The 21,805-nt window shown below is 33.5% G+C and overlaps 1 protein-coding gene across 35 annotated transcripts in view; it reads right to left on the reverse strand.

The window, feature by feature from the left end:
* Positions 1 to 21,805, reverse strand: part of LOC123694735 (protein tramtrack, beta isoform) — a 437,925-nt gene that overhangs the window by 282,413 nt on the left and 133,707 nt on the right. Inside the window, exons 5-6 of one of the 35 annotated variants that reach the window (XM_045640253.1) lie at positions 14,862 to 15,085; positions 14,222 to 14,281 (exon numbers count right to left, since the gene is read on the reverse strand). The exons of 26 other annotated variants lie outside the window; for them this stretch is intronic. In XM_045640253.1, the coding sequence (XP_045496209.1) occupies positions 14,237 to 14,281; positions 14,862 to 15,085 (269 nt within the window). In that variant the 3' untranslated portion in view covers positions 14,222 to 14,236. Of the gene's footprint in view, positions 1 to 3,567; positions 4,041 to 4,127; positions 4,917 to 5,798; positions 6,047 to 9,953; positions 10,199 to 10,600; positions 11,881 to 12,183; positions 13,292 to 13,475; positions 14,282 to 14,861; positions 15,086 to 15,418; positions 15,765 to 21,805 lie in introns of those variants that run through there. 8 more of the 35 variants (XM_045640278.1, XM_045640288.1, XM_045640279.1 and 5 more) reach the window with 8 other exon arrangements.

Genomic DNA, 21,805 nt, shown 5'->3' on the forward strand with positions numbered 1-21,805 from the left:
ATTGTAAAACATCTTCTTTTTACCAGATGTGTTAACATAAAACTGCGGCAACTCACCGTCATCACCTAAAAACAACCCTCTATTACACGAACAAGTTAAAGTAATTTAAGGTAATATTAAATTGGCTGGTCGGTTGGCTTGATTGGTAGTGAACCTGCCTTCCAAGCCATTGGTCGTGGGTTTGATTTCCCACTCGGGGCAAATATTTGTGTGATGAACATAGATGTTTGCACTGTGTCTGGGTGTTAATTATCTATATAAGTATTTATTTAAAATTATATATATGTATGTTTATCAGCCATCCGGTTTCCATAACACAAGCGAAAGCTTAGTATGGGATCAGATCGTGCCGTGTGTGAAAATTATCCTGAAATATTTTATTGAATTAAATTTAATTTAAATCAGTCCACAAACATTTATTAAATTTAATCATTTATTTACAAATTTAATTATATAATATTGAACATATGACTAGAAAAACCCTTAGAAATTTTGCATCAACATTGCAAGTGCGTATGTGCCTTAATACACCAAAAATTACAACTATTCATTATATATTATAATTCTCACAACATATTGGCCTAAACTAAATAATTGTGCTATATAAAAACATCACTATAATTGGACTAGAACAAATAGGTATATTACCGAGGATTATATTTATTTTATTAGTGACTAATTTATTCACATCTCTATTCAAGTGGAGATCGTGTGCCGTCAAGAGAGAGAGACATATTGCCGTGTATTCCTTCACAATGGGCAGTGTTGGGCGAGTAGAGGCAATCGCGATAGTGTAGAGGGCCTATGTCTTTGATCGCCGGCGGCAAACATCGACCATCATAATATTTTGTTGGACCAACGCTTTTGATTGTTGTTTAAAAACAGTTGATCTCCAGAATAACTGCAGCGCAATTTGGACTCTATTGTAATGACAATAAAGTATATTTTCAATGATTATGCGATTCTTGCGTGCTAACGACGACACCTTCCACTGTGTAGAAGAAAGCCTTACACATGCGCTTCGTGCACCTCCATCGAATTTTATTCTTACCCTCAACTTGCTGATAAAACTTCTGTTTTTGATATATCATATGAATTCTTCCGCTCTTTGTTTTCACAAACTTTGCTGAAAGTTAAATAAGTTATTGAAACGAAAACAGGATTATTGATAGTTAGGTAATTTTCCGATGTTTGCTCAAGGTTCATTAAATGACAAAATACATTTGAAATAAAATTTCTTTCGTTTATTTGTTTCTCAGTCAAAAATAGAAAATATAAGCTTATAAGCTATAATCAAACAGTCGAAATCAGTTTTCTGGATCGTATAACCCTCATAAGATAATAAAAGTCAGGATTAATTTTTAATACAAACAACTTAGTGAAAATCAAAAAAAATAAAAGTATTCCAAAAAGTAATGAAACGTAGGTACATAAACAATATACGAGTCTCGATTTAAATGGTCCTTTATAGTTCCATACTTATCTAAAAAAATAAAAAAATTAATGTCGTTTTATAGCGAATAAAACTAAATATGTAGTTACATTAATTGGTCCCCAAATATTTTGGAAAAGTCTTATAAGAGTCTTCTCATTTACTTCTTATTATCTATTTATCTTTCTAGCATCACAAAATCAATACAGATAATTTGTACTTAAGGGGAGGCTCCCTAAATTTTATGTGAATTTGCATTAATATTCTGAAACAGTCACACATACAATCAAAATGGAACTTTAATATATGATTTATTGGGTATTCTTTCCATGTACAAGACAGTTACGTAATTGTAACATTTTCACTCGATTCATTTTTTATTCAAAAATTATGCCTTTTTTAAGGTTTATTACATTTTTTTCAAGATTTACATGGACTTTATGTCTAAAATAAATGTTTACAGTAAGAAAATATAGTTTACTATCCAATCCCAGAATATTTTTTCTCTAGATCAATTATTACTTTAGTTATAAACGAAATAAGAATTGAGACTTACGAGATTTAGTTTCGAGCTCGAACGCGATCAAAGAGCGCACGCGATATTTAACTTTATTACGGCTGTGTTAGCGTCTAGCACCGTAGCGGTCTCACCGGTCTCTCAGTGCCAGAAATTATGTTAGGGTGCCTCCTCTTAAGTATACATTCAATAAATAACTATTTACTTTTAGGTTTAACGTAGCTCATAAAGTATTTATTATTCACTAGGAGATCAATATAAAAACTTAAACAACTTCAAACGATATTTCCAACGATGACCTTAACCTTCTTCTTTTGTGTCTTAGTCATATAAACGCTTTACTCTGTAAAGAAGAAACATAAAATATTAGTCTGCTTCTCCTAGATTAAAAAATAATAATGTTTTAAAATACAGTACTCCCAAACTAATAATGCGCATAGAAAAATTCGTCACTGTTCGGCAACTGTCATATTCCGCGAGCCTCCGAAGATGATAATGTATACAGGGTGTAATCGTTAAGTGTGCACAAGCGATTATACCGTAACTATTGCAGATACCAAAAAACTTTAAACTGATATCGAAAGTACTTAACCTAATGAGTAAAATGGCCATAATAAATTTTTAAAAATAAAACATTATTAAATTTGGAGTACTGTAGTCATTTGTATATTCTCCTGTACTGGCACTTAAAGACAGCAGACAATTTTACATTCATTAATTAGCAGTTTAAGCAAGTAAAATAAATATGTTGAAGAATTGCTATCAATATTATCTGGCAACTTTCCGTGTTTAGTTTTAATAATCTAGCTTATTATGTTGAAATGTTCTCAACCATGGAACATCACCAAAAAAGTTTGCAGCAACATTGATCAACTGTTGCGCAACAAATATTTATCACTAGCTGTTGCCCACAGCTTCGCTTTAGGATATTTTATCCCCTTGGAGGTAGAATTGATCAAAATCCTTTCTTAGCGGAAGCCTAGGTCTAGGTACATGACTATATCAATCAGTCAGTCCTTTGGATTTTATATATTTAAATGAAGACTGTACGTACCTTGTTTTATATACCATCACCTTGTTTTATATATTTAGACTGTATGTTATACATTACCTGTCATGTGTGTGTTCACCGTTCGCCGCCACAATAAAAGAGTCAATGGTATACAGGGTGGCGCGACACCACTTCTTGGTACAACACCACCGGGTCCTACCACCGCTGTCACCGCGCTTGTAGAATTTGTAACCACCGACCCGTAATTGTTCATGACCTTTCACACTAATTAGATGTTCCACTGGAAATAAAGAAACATCCTGTACTCATTTATATTCTTATACTATACAGCTGTAGAGTTTAATCGACTATTTTCCAAAATATTTTTTCTACGAAGCTGTTGTTAAAAAGGATCTGTGACGTAGATGCGTGTCAGGACAAATAATTCATGTCTAAATAAAAAAAAAATGATAATTGGTAAAGGTAAATTTTCATTGTGAGACTTGCTACAAGAGGCAAAAAGCAATGCACATTTTGTCAACGATCAAAACAAGGCGAGTATAAGCATCAAGTATATACAGTATATTATATATAAATACAGTATCAATAGTAAAAAAAAAGCAACTATAGAAAGAAGTTATTTATTATTTGGATTCCGTAACAAAGCTGTTAAATACTGATAAAAAAACCAGTTTCATGAAATCGATTAATAATGAGACATCGAATTCCATTACTTATTCCTTTTTTAATTCTATTTTTGTATTCAGAAGAATGATTCCGCCTACATTGCCCTACATACTATAATACAATGGCACAAGATAAAGATCATAATATTTATGTAGTAAGTGAATACAAAGCATTAAGCAATCACATTCTCAAAAAAAACCCGTCACGTATAAAAAAATTAGGCGGTGGATGATCGTGCGACAGATCAGCTCTTACAATCTTCGAGGTTCCGTTTATCAGTGTGAACCTGGCCTTACAAAATCCTCCCTTAGTACATCGCCACGCACTAGTAGTCTTCGATCTCACACCACAGTAAAACGTAAACTGATTTATTATAGCTAGAGGCTTGCCACACGTCTTCTTGACCCATTGCACTGAAATAAAAGGTTGTCTTTAATTTTAATCACGATCGCATAATCGAGAGATAATAATTTATAAACGATATGTGATAAAAACACAACTGATTTAAAAACGTATTTATTTCTTATTATATTATCTATTATTATAAATTCTGAAAAAGGTTTTTATTTAATTATAATTATATCTAAAATATAAATTCTAACAAACTTTAAACAGCCATGGTTTTGATGTTTGAATCGAATATCTGTAATAAGTAAATCCACACGGAACGAGCAACTTCGCGCAACAATTACTTCGAGAAGCTCGCTCTGTGTGAACCTGCCTAGCGATAAAACGTATCCGTCCAAACTTAATCATTACATAATCCTACTACAATCATTAATCATAAGCAGTGGCGGCTCAATGGTGAAACCAATAATTGAAATCGATAAATAGATTTATTTTTCAATTTATCTGCGCATATTGTTTACATCAACACTGCACGACCGGTGAAGGAAAACATCGTGAGGAAAACGAATGTCGAAGAATCAAAAGTTCGATGACATGTGACAATTGCCAACCTGCCCTTTGCCAGCGTGGTGGATGATGGCCTTTACCCCCATAGGAGCCCCGTGTTCCAGCAGTGGTTACGTATATGGGCTGATGATGATGACAAATCATTAATCACCTACCCTTAATCAAAAGACCGTCACGTATAACATACTTAATCCTAGGATGTGTGTGTTTCACCGTGAACAGTTCGATTTCATTATATTCGTTGGTTATCAATCTCCCCTTACAGTAGCCGCTGGTCGAACATCGCCACTTGTGTAGATGCGGCTTTACTCTATAGTACGAGTACCCGTCGTAGATTGCTACTGTATGCCCTTGCGTGTTATGGACTATCATGACTGGAAACAAATATTTTATGAAATTTTGTATTATAAAAAGTAATGCACACATAGAAATATATTGCAGTGTCAATCTATACTAATATTATAAAGATGTAGAGTTTGTTTGTTCGAACGTGCTAATTTCAGGAACTTCTGGTCCGAAATTCTTTCGGCGTTAGATAGCCCATTTATCGAGGAAGGCTATATACCATCAAGCTAGGACCAACAGGAACGGAGCAATGCGGGTAAAACCGCCGGGCACAGCACAGCAGTATAATATGAAAATTGTATTCTTAAATCTTGAAAAAAAAAATTAAATAATGTTGTGGAAATGATGAACTTTTAAAGAAAACTACCAAAGAATACATGATGATTTTCCCTAGTTTTTCTGAATCATACATAGATTTATGTATAATGAAAATGAGTTAATATTAATACAGCATGAAAAAAATATTTCAAGATCAATATTATTTAATAAAAAGAAAAAGTACATGTGTGTCGACAAATTAAATGCATAAAAATCTTTTGGTTCTTCAATATAATTACTTAGACGATTTCCAGATTAATATCAGGAGACAGGATTGTTGTTTGAAGAACATAGGCATAAACGCTACATATTTGCCTGTTTTATCAGGATGGTTCTTATGTAGAGAAAACGTAAATATGTACCACTGGCGAAGCCGGGGCGGACCGCTAGTAGTTTATAATTGCTTAATGGATTGTAACATAAAGCTTAACACACTATCAATTTACTTAAAACTAATGGAAATAATTATTTATATTAAGCGCGAGCAAAAAAACTATAGACATGTATTCGTATCACCATTAAAAATTAGTTCCTATTACGCACGGTAGGGGCACTTTTCAAATTCCCATACAAATGCTCGCACTTCTAGATCCTCTACAGTCTAAACTTTATAACTTCAAAAACACTCCATTCCGTATAATATACGTAGGGCGCCTGTGCATATGATCCAAATTACACTTGCCAATATACTGCCCCTTGTTAATTAATATGAACCGGGCCTTACAATAACCGGTATTCGTACATCGCCAGAAGGTTCCAGCAACACTCTTCCCGTCTTGGTAGAATGTGTACCCGTCGAGTACAGCCAGCTGCTTCCCGTTGCTCTTCCTCACGAACTCCACTGAAAGCAATTAAAAGTAAAAAAATGGTTGTCTGTAAAGTCGGTTTACTGACGATAATTGAACGTGACAACGTCCGATTGTGCTTCTTTGTCGCTCGTTCCGCGCTCTCGCTCGCACTTCAAGCCTTACATGGAATGCCTCAGATGAGTCAGAGCGAGGTAACGCCGCATGAGTCATGTTTTTTCGTGCGTGCAGCCGGCTTTATCGAATTATAAGACGTTGTCACGTCAAAAAAATGGTTGTCTGTAAAGTCGGTTTACTGACGATAGTTGAACGTGACAACGTCTTAAGGCCGATCGTGCTTCTTTGTCGCTCGTTCCGCGCTCTCGCTTTAACATCAAGCCTCACATGGAACGCCTCAGAGCGAGGTAACGCCACATGAGTCATGTTTTTTCGTGCGTGCAGCCGGCTCTATCGAATTATAAGACGTTGTCACGTCAAAAAAAAGTTTTTTTTTTTTTTTCAAGAAATAGGTACAGCATTATGTTCAGACCCTGACCTTCGAACTAGTGGTAAACTTTGTTTCGAAAGGCCAGTTTCTTCCTAGTCTAATTGAAGAACATTCATTTTAATTTACGTGCATCACACATCAACTATAGCTTGAACGCAACCGCTGTACCGCGCCTTAGGTGTGTGCGCGGCGAGGCAGGGGAGAGCACCGACCGTTCCGTTTCTTTCTAACTTCCAAGTCGTGCTCTTTCTTATCCGGTGCCTGCCTCACCGCAATTACCTAGAGCGCGGTACAGCGGTTGCATGTACTTAATAAAACATCGAACCTATAATTTACATGCTGCTCTCAAATTTAATCCAAGAACTATTAGGGAACGGAATTTAAAAAAAAAAACACATTTTTTTACTAATAATGTAAGTAGTGCAATAAAATTAATTCAATCATTTCAATGATACATTTTGAATAGAAAATTTATGATAATCATTAGCAGATTACATTCAATACAACACACAAACCCAGCTTCAATCTTACCAAAATCATTTAAACAACATCTTACAAATAAATAATACCACTTTGCAACACATATTTAGGTGGGGGGTGTTCATGTGATCCCGTGACCCCCACCACTCCCCCCTTCTGAGTACTAAACAGTACTTGACAAGAGGGATTTAGGATGCACCTCCACTGTTGTACGAATTGGTCAGACCCATCAAAGCTATAGGTAGATATATCCTTTGTAAATGCTCATTGTCTTTCCCCTGTGATTACGGACCCAGGTGACTGAAATGTAAATAACTGTTTTGAAATCTGAATAAACTATCTATATAAATTTTAGACAAGTGTTATAATATGAAACCTATATCCTATCACATGATCGAAATGTATGTGTCTACAAACTATACCTACAGTTAGAATTCTTACGCCTACGTCTTTATTAAGTGAAAAAGTATCCAAGAAACATTGTACTTGTGTTAAGTTTGCATTAGTATTTTCATATTTCATTTTATGTAATAAAATGATTTGTGAGGTTGTCATCTTCAAATATATTATATACTTATACATGTGTAATTGTATAAAGCTATTTTAAGCTAAGCTGTTGTGCTAGTCTTTAGATTATCCTTCACCTTTCCTCTAATTTAAATTATTTCCGTACGTACGGTTGTCTGGAAGAAATCGCTGCATAGCGATAAGACCGCCAATTGTTTTAATGTATTCTTAGATTAAGTATTATTGTAATAATTCTAAGAGCAATAAAGTATTAATAAATAAATAAATAAATTATTCAAACATGAAATAAATATGTACATGTATTATAAATCTTCTTTATTTATATATTAACTTAATCGAATGAAACTAACAAATCTAAACAACTTCGCATTACAAAAAAAAAAGTTCCTTATGAATAATTTGTTTCATATAATATTTTTATGTCCACAAAAATTTAAATAATAGAAACATTATTTGAATACAGTATAGTTTTAATTTGTACAATTTGTAAAATTCTTCTTTGTTATCTTTGAATATCAATAAAACTAACTTTCTTCACAACAGTTAGGCATAACTAGAGTATAATCTATAAAATATAAATCTGCTCAATATACATAGGTTTATATTTTTTCCTACGAACATAACTTTCACAATAATTATTGTGAAATTAAATAAACAATCCATACTAATATTATAAATGCGAAAGTAACTCTGTCTGTCTGTTACTCAATCACGCCTAAACTGCTGAACCAATTTTCATGAAATTTGGTATGGAGATATTTTGATATCCGAGAAAGGACATAGGCTACTTTTTATCCCGGGAAAATGACGCAATCCCGGAAATCCCAAGGGAACGGGAACTATGCGGGTTTTTCTTTAACTGAGCAGGCGAAACCGCGGGCGGAAACCTAGATGTTTTATAATGATTTCACATAAAATAATACCATTTAGTTGAAAATAAATAGGTACAAAATTACAAGCGCTAATATATTCAAGAATGATATGTCTACTATATAAAAATAAAGAGAATTACTACTAAGAGTAAATAAAAACGTGATTTGCTACTAGCATTTAATTACGACACGTATCTATTTACTAACAACAAAACCATTCTAAAAATTGTCGAGTCGTTTACATGGATATTCAAAACATTTTCAGTATCATAACAGAATAAAAAACTATCTAGTAGGTTTCGAGTGGCATATATAAAACATCAAACTTGTAATGTGTATTACTTCTGGTCTAAGATCCGAACAGAAGGCGAAATTCAACGGCGTGATAATAGAATGAGACCAATTTTATAATTAATTTAGTCTATTAAAAAATGTATTAAAAATGGGTTGACTGGGAAAATCCTGGACAGGACATTTTTAATGAATTAAAAAAAAAATTATTTTAAGTTTTTATTAATTGCAGTTTCGAGATAATAAAACAATTTTGTAATAAAACAGTGCTGACATAATTTTTTTTTTCATCATCCTATCAAGTGAAAATAACTGGTACCGACATACCTGTTTATATCTGGCAACCCAGCCGTTTGTCCCGGTAAATATTAGAAAACGACTATGACTGCACATTCTGTAGGTTTCATACTTTAAGACTATTATATATATTTTTTTTATTATCTTGATACTGCAATTAATTAAAAAAAATGTTTTTTTTTTAATTCATTAAAAATGTCCTGTCCAGGATTTTCCCAGTCAACCCATTTTTAATACATTTTTTAATAGACTAAATCTATACATATAATAAATCTGTAGAAGGGTCAATTCTGTACATTGAAAATATTGAAAAAATAAATACCAGGGGGTGTTACTGGATCGATACCAAACCCAAATATGTGATTAAAAAAATTTTTGTCTGTCTGTCTGTCTGTCTGTCTGTCTGTCTGTCTGTCTGTCTGTATGTGAAGGCATCACGTGAAAACTAACGGTTCGATTTCGATGAAACTTGGTATAATTATACCTTATTATCCTGGGCGTAAAATAGGATACTTTTTATCCTGGAAAAATACGGAGAAAAAAATTAATCTTAATTTTTCAGTTTTATCATAGACGTTGTTCTGTAGAACCGCGAACACACGTTGCGTATTATTATAGGCCTAGCCTTGGCCTAGCCGTATTTGGGTCCAATAGATATTTATAAGATGTCATTGTCAGAGTTACTCAAAATGGAGAAATAAACCATCCACGCGAAGACCGACATCCGCGCGGACGGAGTCGCGGGCGGAAGCTAGTTTATTATAAAATTGGTCTCATTCTATTATCACGCCGTTGAATTTCGCCTTATGTTCGGATCTTAGACCATTCAGTAGAATATTTTTCATATACAATATGGCAACTTGAAAGACGCACAACATTACCTACTACGAAATTTCTCTTTGTCTTTGTCAGTTCTAATTTGTAGAGTATAGACTATTAACAGCTATTATAGAAGACTACTATTGAAAATTAAAAGCCTTATTAACCGCTATTTTACCTCAATCAAATCTTATGGCACACTCCCTCATGAATGATGAAGTTAGGCGGTATATGTTCGTGCACGAATTTCGACCGTATAACTTGCAAGGTTTTCGTAGTCAACAGTCGAGCTTTACATAGCTTTCCTCTTGTGCACCTCCAGGCTATGGTGGACGCACCATCCGATGAACAATAATAAGTAAACCCTTCGTGCAACGCTAGTCTTTTACCAGCTTTATTCAACACGAGACGAACTGAAATTTTAAGTGCTTGTTAGTAACAGTAACGAAGAGTATAATTCCAAGGTTGCGTCATGGCAATACCCTCACATGAAGGAGTAAGGGGACGAAGGAGTAGGTAAGGAGTTTAAAGCTATTGCATAGCTTCTATCGCGGGCCTTGAGCGCGGGGACCGAATCGAGAAATTCCGTAACGAAAACACGCACCCCACTCCGACGGGGGAGATGTGGCTTGAAGGCACAGCATGCAATAGCTTTACCGCGGCAGCCCCCGAGTGCCACACGTCGTTTTTTTTTTAAATTTAGTTTTTGTCAAAAAGAACGCGCCTAGGTAACAAAAGGAACTGGGAAGAGTGAGGAAGAGAACAGCTTTATTTTTTCATTTCAACAAACGGTTGGTTTAAATCAAACAACAAACTGATTCTGAATAAGTTTTATTTCGCGTATAGCTAATACTGCTCGTCTATAATATGAGATCTTTCATCTTAATCCCATACTTTTGTGCACAGATCCTATATTTACAGAAACTTTTTATACATCAAGTTCTAAATACATCGTATGGATACATACACGATAGATACACGATACATGTAAATAAATCTTATCTCAAATACTACTTAACATTTTATTATTCTGGATCTAATAAGGATTGTGCTACATTTCAACATGGGTGCCTCTCGATTTAAGTAGTCACAGGAAATTACTCTTAGTAAAAAAAATAGAAAATACGATTAAATTAGTCTGTAAATGAAGCCATGACTATAACTAATCTAAGACTAATCTTGACTACAACCGATTTAACTATCCTCAATGGGCATTTATTAATTCTTAATACATATAGGATTAAAACAGAAACACCAATAGCAAGTAGAGGTTTACAAACATATAATATACCTCTAATATACTGGAATATCCTCCAATTGATAAAAAGTTTTCAAGTACATCTTATGCTACTATAAAAATTCGAAGAATCTAGAATTATTGAATACGTCAAATTTTTGATCATCATCAGATCTTTAAAATGATATGAGTAGTAAGTATCTAAATCATTTTTTCTTACAAACATTTTCTTTACAAAACTGAAAATATTTGTTCATACCTGGCGGGTTAAAATGAGTCTTAAAACAATATTAATTCCAGTGTGCAAAATGGCAGACCGCGGTCGTTTAGCCCCATAATAATTTTCCTAGACGGGAATTTATACTGACTTAAGACATCACGATAGAATATTCTTATTGTATTTCGGCCTTACTAATAAAAAGTTATACAATGGATAAATTTCTATCATTTTCTACCATAGCTGTGTCCTGCTCTTGCTCACATGAATCGTCAATCATAAAAACATGACAAGTTATTGTTGACTAATTCATTGCATAGCGAATGACTATGTAATTCATTGCATAGCGAATGGGTAACATTTTATTAGTAAGGCCGTTAATGTTTATTTTATTTATTCATTGTACCACTTTTACTATACCTTAAAGCACATTCCGTTCTTAATAACCATTCTTGGTGGATAATGGTCATGTACATAGCAGGAACTTTTAACCTTTAGTTCGTAATCCGTCGTAAACCGAGCCCTGCACGGTATCCCCCGGGTGCACCTCCATTGTATGGACACGTTCCTTTTCGTCGGATAATACGTATACCCGTCTATTATCGCCATATCTTTCCCGAACTTATTCTTCACTAATATCACTGAAAATTATCGGTTTTATGAATTTCATTAGTCACCAAAATAAATAAATAAAAAAACTGGAGCGATGTCAAGGGACATCCGGATGGAACGAAGTGTTAAGTTAGAGAGGGACAGACAGAGAACCACGCGCCGCGTGCCGTAAGCCGTGCGGCGTGCACGGCTTACAACTCTAGCAAAAAGTGTCGTGACAACTTTTCGTAAGAATTTTTTCCGTCTAGCCCCCTTTCACAACGCGCGATAAGGAACTTCGTACCAAAAATAAAAAAAATTATGTTACAGTTGTAAATCATAGTAATTGAAAATCAGATACAACAATTAATGCTTGTTTATTAAACAAAATCAATTACAGTATGAATAGATTAAATGCTTCACAGTTAATTTTACACTTTTGTGTTACTTCTAACGAAAAACTCGTTACACAAGAACAAATTCATTTAATTGGTATGACCAATTCCCATTATCTTAAACAGATCTGTCACATCATTTCAAAGAATACCAAATTAATAGTCAACTTAGCATTCACAAAAAAAAAACTTGAGAGGTGTCAAGAGACACTCGGATGGAACGAAGTTATTAAAATAATTGGCTTGCTTCATATGAAAGAGATTTTTTTTTTAATAAGAAGTTAGTCTTATATTTTTCGGTGGTACAGAAGAAAAATAAATATAAAGACAAGTACGTACGTACCTTGCATGCCAATACGGTATGCAAGTTTTATTTAAATTTTTACATATTATTATATTGAAATTACGAATTAATTATCCGTAATTCATACTCTCTCACTTAACAAATCAATAAGATCACGTAACATAAAAAGAAGCGGAAAAACAATGATGATTACCTACGCAGAAAAAAATACACCGTAAATAAATATAAATCTCCGTACAAAAATAATCCCAAATAATGACACACACACAGAAGTCAAAATAAATCATAAGTAAATTAAAGCCTCCATCACCCCATGAAATTCAATATTTAGTTGATACCATTCAAATATTTTATTATAAAAGATAAACTTGAATTTGTAAAATTCGAATTTTTCGAATCACGAGGCGAGATTCGAATTCGTTTTGCCATAAATACCGCGGCAACACCTAGCCAATCGCCTCGAATTTCTTCGACAGTTGATTGTATTTGCACAAAGTCCCACGCCATCTATTGAGAAAATTTCTCATCGCTTCTTCATTCTTATAAATACTCCATTCTTTATCACATACAAGGGCGGCTTGTGTGTATGTTCTACAATACAATTAAATATATCTCCTTCTTTGTTTGTCGTGAACTTTGCTTTGCACACCCTTGATTTAGAGCAGTTCCAGTACGTTCTCGTCTTCCTTCTACTATCACCATAGAAAGGGTAACCGTTCACTAATGCAATTATCTTGCCAGTGTCAGTGGGCATATATGTTACTGGAACAAAGGGGTTTAATAAGTTTTTACCATCTTTTTAAACTATAAATTCTCAGGTACGTGTATGTATTACTGACTACTACTATGTATATTGACAACAATATATTTATTTCTATATTTACTGTTATTTATATAAATTGTATTATAGTATCTGTATACATTAAAAAAATTAAATAAAACACTATTTAACTCAAATATTTTAATGGTTTCATTGTCATACGTATACAGTTACATTATTTCGTCATGTGTTGATGTTAATGTAGAAAGCATTAACTATCTATATTTTTAACAATGTCTAGAAGTTAAAGAATTGACAAATTCATATACCTTAGTAGGTATATAGAACTTTTACAATAATCAGGTACATCTTTCTAACGTTTTATAGGTAGATGATTACTAATTCTTAATATAAACAAGATCAAATTTAAAACAAGTACTTCTTTCAGTGTAACACATGTATGAGTATAGTCACACATAAGCAAAATTACTCAATTTAACGTCTAAAGTCTACACCAACAGCAACCACACATACACATAAACATATATTTCTTTTTATCAGCACAGGATGAATCAATACAGGATGAATCAATATAATCTGCACAGGATGAATCAATACAGGATGTTTTTACTACTGCAACAAAACTTTATTCCGCATTATTCAATAGTCAAAAACGCAACATATATTTGCAACATTTACCTATTACTTACAAAAACATTACCAATAATTATTTCATAGGTATTCATTGGATGACCCATTCTACACCTTAATGAATACACCATTTCTAATGACGTATACTGGCGGCGGGTGGGTGTGCACTATCTCCGGTAGATAGTATAGCATCCTGGACTTCGAGGTTGTGAACCGGGCCTTACAATGTTTCGAGTTAGTGCAGAGCCAGTAAGTTTTATGCTTCCCTCTCTCGTCTGCATAGAAGCTGTATCCGTTTAAGAGTGCGCGCACTTTGCCTTCAATGTTCGGGAAATATTCCACTGAAATTTTTTAATTTATGTTATATATTTTTAATGCACACCTTTTTTTTAAAACTGCAGGACATAAGAAGTATTGTTTTATGGTTGAATATTTTAGTATCATTATGAGACTTATGATTGCTTTAGGAACGTAATATAAAGATAAATGACTGATATAATAAATTAGTTTTGTAACCAAAAAGAAAAACGCCAATGCTTCTTAAATGTATTTGTAAATCATTAAAATAAAATTAACATATTTTATATACATTTACTCTCTTATACATAAATAGACATCACATGTACAGGTGTTCCATTGTAATACAATTAACATATTTTGTACATTTACACTATTTAGACATAACACCATGTATACTATATTCACCCATACATATCACATACTAGCCGTGCCCTGCGGTTTTACCCGCATTTCTCCGCTCCTTCCTCGATAAATGGGCTATCTAAAACCGAAAGAATTTTTCAAATCGGACCAGTAGTTCCTGAGATTAGCGCGTTCAAACAAACAAACTCTTCAGCTTTATAGCATTAGTATAGATTAATATTCACTCATCCAACATCTACAGGGTGCTCCATTTCACACCTTATAATACATTCCATTTTGAATGAAATACGAAGGGGGGTTGTGTGTGTGATTGAACTGTCCTGTCACCAGATCACCATATGAACTCAGTATGAACCTGGCCTTACACTGGCCCCATCTGGTGCATCTCCAGATAGAAGTTTTGGTGCCTTGGAAACCGCAGTAGTAAGTGTGCCCTTTGCAAATAGCCAATCTTTTACCTTGTCGGTTGTATACGTAGGAGACTGAAAATAATGTTTTTTTTTTTATTATTGCTGTTGATGGATTTAATATAGTCTGCACTGATCTATTTACCTGTGAGACTTTTGCGTTAAGCAACTGCGGCATGAGATACAGAGTGTTTGCATTTCATTTCATGCAGGAAGTCAATTAAAAAGTTTTTGCCATATTGTAATTCGTAGATAAGTATTATATTTATAAAGGGATTTGGGTAAAGTTGGCGTCATGATGAACTTTCGCGGCCAGGAGATGAAACTTGGATATTTTCTAAGGATTTTTTCACAAAAAATCAGGCAAAATTATGAAGAAGGGATTGTAGAGATAAAAAACATGTGTTTAACAATTTATTTTTAATTAATTTCTTAAAAACGTATCGAATTATGTACCCATCTGTATCTTACACCCTACGGCTTAAAACATAAGACTACCGAATAGAACCAACACTCTACTTATAGAAGATATATCTTCCGTCATTCGACTTGTGAATATTTGGCGGTGGGTGTGAATGGGAACCAATATCCATAGATACGTAGTTCTCCACCGTGGTGATGAGGGTTGCCCGGCAACCGTTGTGGTACTGGGAGCAGTACCATCGCCACATTTTGTTCTTGGCCACTTGCTTTCGGTTGTACGTGTACAAGTTGTATAGGAAATGTACCCCTCTACTCGTGTGGATTATTTCTCCTGAAAGAATATATCAGTTATTGAAACATGTTTTTTTTTTGTAGATAGGGAAGCGCTAGACCACAATCTCGCTTGATGGAAAGCTAAGATATGGTCTAATGTCGCCGCCACAGTATGCTCCTCGTGCTGCTCATCGCTCTGCTCATCGCGCTGCCGTTATTTGCCGCGACATTGCCCTCTGGCCACATACTGCTCTACTCGCGCGATTTATCGCGACGCTCCTCATTTCGCACTCGTATTGCCGGTCCTTTGACTCGCGCGCAAAAGCCGACAAAATAGGGAGCAGTGAGCAGGACGATGAGCACGACGAGTGGCATGACGAGTAACGTGTCCACACTATGTCTCTTTCCTCGTTACTTCCCATACCACTCGTCGAGTGTGTAGACGCGCAGTAAGATGGTACGCGCTTCTCTAGTAGGTACCGGTTCACCCTTCGCTTGATATACGTGTATATGATATACGCCTGTAGTTTTGTATGTTTTTATTGGAAAATACGATGAAATAGTTAGCCACCTTGATGAAGTGTTTTAGTCATTAATAAAATAATAAGTAGTTGTGAATTTACATCATATCGTAGTATACATACTTTAAACAGAGATTACAATATTTGAAATGATTATTATCAATAATATTTTTTCTATATAAATATAGGCTGTAGTAGACATATTCATCATCATCAGCCCATATACGTTCAGGACACGGGCCTCCTATGAGGGTACAGGCCATAATCCACCACGCTGGCCAAGTGCGGGTTGGCGGATGACACATGTCGTCAAACTTTTTTTTTTTAATTCTTCGACATGTCGGTTTCCTCACGATGTTTTCCTTCACCGTTCGAGCAGTGGTGATGTTACAACATGCGCAGATAAATTGAAAAATCAATTTATTTCCTGCGCGCTCGCCTGGTCTCGAACCACGGACTTATCGATTCGAAGTCCGAGGTCTCACCACTGAGCCACCACTGCTCGTAGACATATTAGAAAACATATTTTCTATTCAAGGCGAATTGTATCACCATTAAAATTCTGATTTTATTAATTTATTTGTTTAATAAAATATATTTATTGAATAAAAAACAAATACGTTGAATGTGTTTATTAAAACAATTTGATTTACAACAAGCCCTGTGTATATACAGAAGTTAAACAATAAATAAACATATTAACGCTAAATGAAACACGTTCATTTTATGTAAAATTTATACAAATATAAAAAATTTAATCTTGAGATTATTTTATATTATTTTTTTAATAGGTACTGATGAGATGTTCTCTTCACTACATAAATCCAACGATTGATAAATTAATCGGAAACATTTTAAATGCCAATCAATATCATATTGTACAATACTCCCAAGAATATTCAACAAAGTTAATTTTAATGAATCCAAAAGGTGCAACTTCAAATCGCTACAATACAACATAGAGTATAAACAATAAACATCGTCGATTTTATAATTTTTAGAAACCTTAATAAAAATTTTGCGACAATTTTCAAACTTTAATATTCGATAAAAGGCTCCTTTGGTAACATTATTAGAGCTAGCGCGCAAGAGCAACTTTTGTCTCCGCAACTATTTTGTCTCTCCCATCAACTCTATGGGCTAGTAAGAAAGTGCGCGCACGTAGCGACGCAACTCCCCATAGAGTTGATGGGAGAGACAAAATAGTTGCGGAGACAAAAGTTGCTCTTGCGCGCTAGCTCTTAGAATACGACAATATTACAACCAATATCATCTAAAAATACGAACAACTCTCAAAAACGTGGAATGTTTCACACTACTAATCTAGATATAAAAATATGTATTCTTCATAGTAAAACGTTTTACTAAACCTTGTTCTTAAAAGCACTATAAGGCAGTAAAATTTCGCAATCACTTATAATAATTTTGGACACTATTTCTATAAGATCAAACTACATTTTAAAGAATATTTAATTTATGTGTAGAAGTAATTATTGAAAAAAAAACTATACAACGAAACAATTTTTGCTCCTGACATTTCCAGTAATCAGTAAATTTTAGATCTTTTTAAATATACCTCATGGTCCTCATCTAAAGAATACTGTACATAAAAATACCCATCCTTTCCACTACAGAATCATAATTTAAGAAAACACTTATAAATAACATTAACTTATCAACAAAAATAAGCTTTGCGTCTCCGTTTTCACGAACTACCCTGATGTGAATGAAATGTTTGTTTAACATTAGCAGTTGAGTAAAATAAAAAAGGGGGGTCAGTGATCATGTAATTAAAATCTACGTTTCTTCTTAGAGTTAAGCTCAATTATAAACCAAACTAAATCCATATAAAATATGCATGAAAAAAACACGCCTTTTTGGTTGCCTATTTTTTCTGGATATCTATTCGTAGTCATGTGTTTCCTAACACATTATAATTAAACAATCAATGAAAGCACATTAAATTCGATCAAGCTCACGGTAGTCAAAGTTTTAAGTTGCGCACGAGAGAGAAAGAGATAGTTGCATACATTATTCCATGTGAAAGAGCAAGACGCAGCATAGCAGCAGCTGCTGAGAATGCGCGTGCGCTTTCCCCATGTAATAGATAAAGACAGACAACCCTACGCGCTGTATCAAGATTCATTTGGAGTAGAATTTTTGTTTATTAAAAACAACAAAAAATGTATAAAACAAAACTTACTTACTTCAAGGTTTTGAGATATTCTTCAGTGCATTTCTTATCTAGCACAATCACTTTCTAGTAGCACTAATTGAGATAATTTTATTAACTCAGTAGAATTAAAAAAAAACCTGAAAACACTTTTTGAATTGTACTTTTAATATAATTATTAACAAAATCTAACATCTTTCTACATCTACATTACAACTAATAACATCTTTCTTATGAGATTAATAATTATTTCTACTCCAAACTTATTCTCGCACCGAATGAATTTCTAAAACATGTAAATTTCGCATGTGCGATCGCTTTCATTCATGCTTACCCCACAGCAGCTGTTATGCTCCGTCCTTCTCTTTCACACGCAACAATAAATACGTTTCTTTCTAACACATAACTTAAAAAAGTCAATATTAACAAACAACCACATTACTTTTCCAAAAAATTTTGTTTAATCCGCACCTCATTCAAACACCAAACAGTACAACTACAAACAAAATATAACTACAGGGTGTTCACAAAACGGGCACAATCCAGTCAGTTATGCGAATGCAGTCCAGTAGTGGACACGACAACGCCGTCTATCGTTACAGCTGATGCCTTACACTTCAGCTTGTGTTTCTTGGAGCAGGTCCAGCGGATCCTATTGCCCATGAGCGAGCGTGAGTGCCTGAAGAACTTGTGTCCGCCTATGTAGATGTTGGTCGACTCGCGGCAGAAGCGCGCGCGTAGTATCGCGTGCATTAGCTCTGAAATGACAATTTTGTTGAGCGTTGTTGTTTATTGTTATACAGGGTGTGCGAAAAAATTTGTAAGTATATAATGAAGTCAGGTATTTTATGCGAAACAGACCTTTGAATTATGTACATATTTGAGACACACAAATTAAAATAAGGAAATCTTTGAAAAATTAATATTAAAACTCAACAATAGTGTAACAGCATGTTTATTGGTAAATAAAGAGATGGTTAAAAAAAATAACTGTTTATGGTAACTATTTTATTAATGACAATTCCCAAATAATAATTTACACAAGCCAAATTATAATAATTTATATAATTATAATTGATATATTTATAAGATGTCATTGTCAGAGTTACTCAAAATTAACCATCCACGCGAAGACCGACATCCGCGCGGACGGAGTCGCGGGCGGAAGCTAGTTCTGAATAAGAGAAGAAAAGTAATACTTTGATACTGTATTATAAGGAAAACTTACTGATCAACATCTGATTAAAAAATTATTAATCACAGAGTAAACATATTTAGGCACACTACAGTTGACTCATAATGAAATAATAATAAAAAGTTAATAATTTCCTTACCAAATAATTCCCTCACTTGTCTAAATTATAATTTTTATAATATTAGGGTTAATAAATTTTACTTAAAGATAGCAAGCACATAACAAAAAACTAATAAATAAATATAAAATATCTTTAGGTACATAGAGCGTAAATTCACAAGTTTCGTGCACAATAATTTATAATTTTAATAAATAATATATTCTCATAAACTTTATTTACACATCGAGATCATAATAAATAGGATATTTTCAAGTACTTTACCAGGTATAGAGTAGATTTATAAAATACTGTTATATTTTTAGCTTAACTTAAAATTATTACAAAAACCAATTACTTATTTGAAATGATAATTATACAAAATCGATTATTCTTTTATTCGATTAATTTTTTTGGAATACTTTAAGAGTTATCATTCTATTTTTTTTTAATTTCTTTTAAAGTTAGTATCTCATAGCAGTGTCCACATAAAGCACTCGTAAATCGTAAAAAAACATTACGAATTAAAACTGAATTCGAGACTATAAAACATCACAGCGTCTATACTGCTCAGTTATACTTGATAAGCCTTATATTTGTTGTCTAAATTTATATACGTATATAACTTAAATATCTATTTATTGCTTTTAAAAGAACGATTCACAAGCTATTGTGTTACAGAGAAACGAATTTATCACCACATAGTATACAACAAAGTCGCTTTCTCTGTCCCTGTGTATGTTTAAATCTTTAAAACTACGCAACGGATTTTGATGCGGTTTTTTTAATAGATAGAGTGATTCAAGAGGAAGGTTTTAGTATATAATTTATTAGGTTTTAGACAAAGCGGGCGAAGCCGCGGGCGGTAAGCTAGTTGTAAATAATTTGTTAATTGTGAATAAATTCTAAGAACCACTTAGAAATTCATCAGTAGTATCAAGCTTTACCTAGCCGACATTCATATGTATAAATAGTTAAGCGGGCTACTCATTAACCTGCCGCGGGGACAATCTCGCTTGGTCGGCGGTCGGAACAATTTCAGCTCTTCTCTAAATTGTCCATGCTTGCCTATACACATCACAATTTAGGAGCCAATTAAGGGTGCAATTCCAATATTGCCCCTGCTGCAGGTAGCCAGCATTGTCTAGTATTTTTAGAAAACAAAGTCCTTTGCCGCGTCTGTCTGTTCGCAACAAATTCACAAAAACCAATTTTCACCAATGGTTAGCGTATCTACTCCTCAAGGATAGTTTTAATACCTTCATTAAGTTTCAAACAACGCGGGCGGAAATCTACCAATTCAACTAGTGTGTATGTACAGTCCGGGTCCGTATGATGATATTATCTATAGTTAGTACAAAAGCAGTACATCCAATGTTCTTCTTCACACACCTCCACCGCACTTTGGCACCTTCGTTCTGATGGACTGTGAACCGGTTGCCGTTCATGTCGAGACACCGCTTACCAGACGCCGTGTAGCCGAAGTAGGCTATAATAATAATACTCTTATTAGTATAGTTTTTATTTAAAATTACTGTTTGTGTGCAAAAATTTATTCTCTAAATTCTAAAACATCAAGTTCAGAATTTATTTTTTGTAACAAAAGGTCATTTCATATTTTTATGAGAAAAATTATGGTGAAATGAATGGAATTCATGTACTGTAAATTTTGAATCTAAAAGTATTTATTTTTAACTTATTTGTGTTTGAAATCTAAGTTAACTTCTTTTATTTTGCGTTAATAATTAAAATAAAAAACAACGTTAAAAAACGTAACGTTTTATTTTAACCCTTTACAAATTTTAAAATATTTCAATTATATTGGTTTAAAGATTATCTATTGTTTAAAATTCATTTCTTTAATTAGATTATTAAAACCCAATTCGAATTAAATTTCCTAATGATAAAAGTAAAACAAATGCAATACTTACATTAAAACTTATTATTTAATAATTAAACTAAACTTAAATAAACCCGTTATTTAAACTGAGGTTAAACCTACGTTATATTTGTGTTTATATCTCATACAAATAACAATTGAAGAAAAAAATCCCATTTATGACTAATCCAAATTGACATTTCAATTAATAAACCTTATTACTTACCAAAAAAC

This window comes from Colias croceus, chromosome 10 (assembly GCF_905220415.1).
Source record: "Colias croceus chromosome 10, ilColCroc2.1".
In the NCBI taxonomy this organism is placed as follows: Eukaryota; Metazoa; Arthropoda; class Insecta; order Lepidoptera; family Pieridae; genus Colias; species Colias croceus.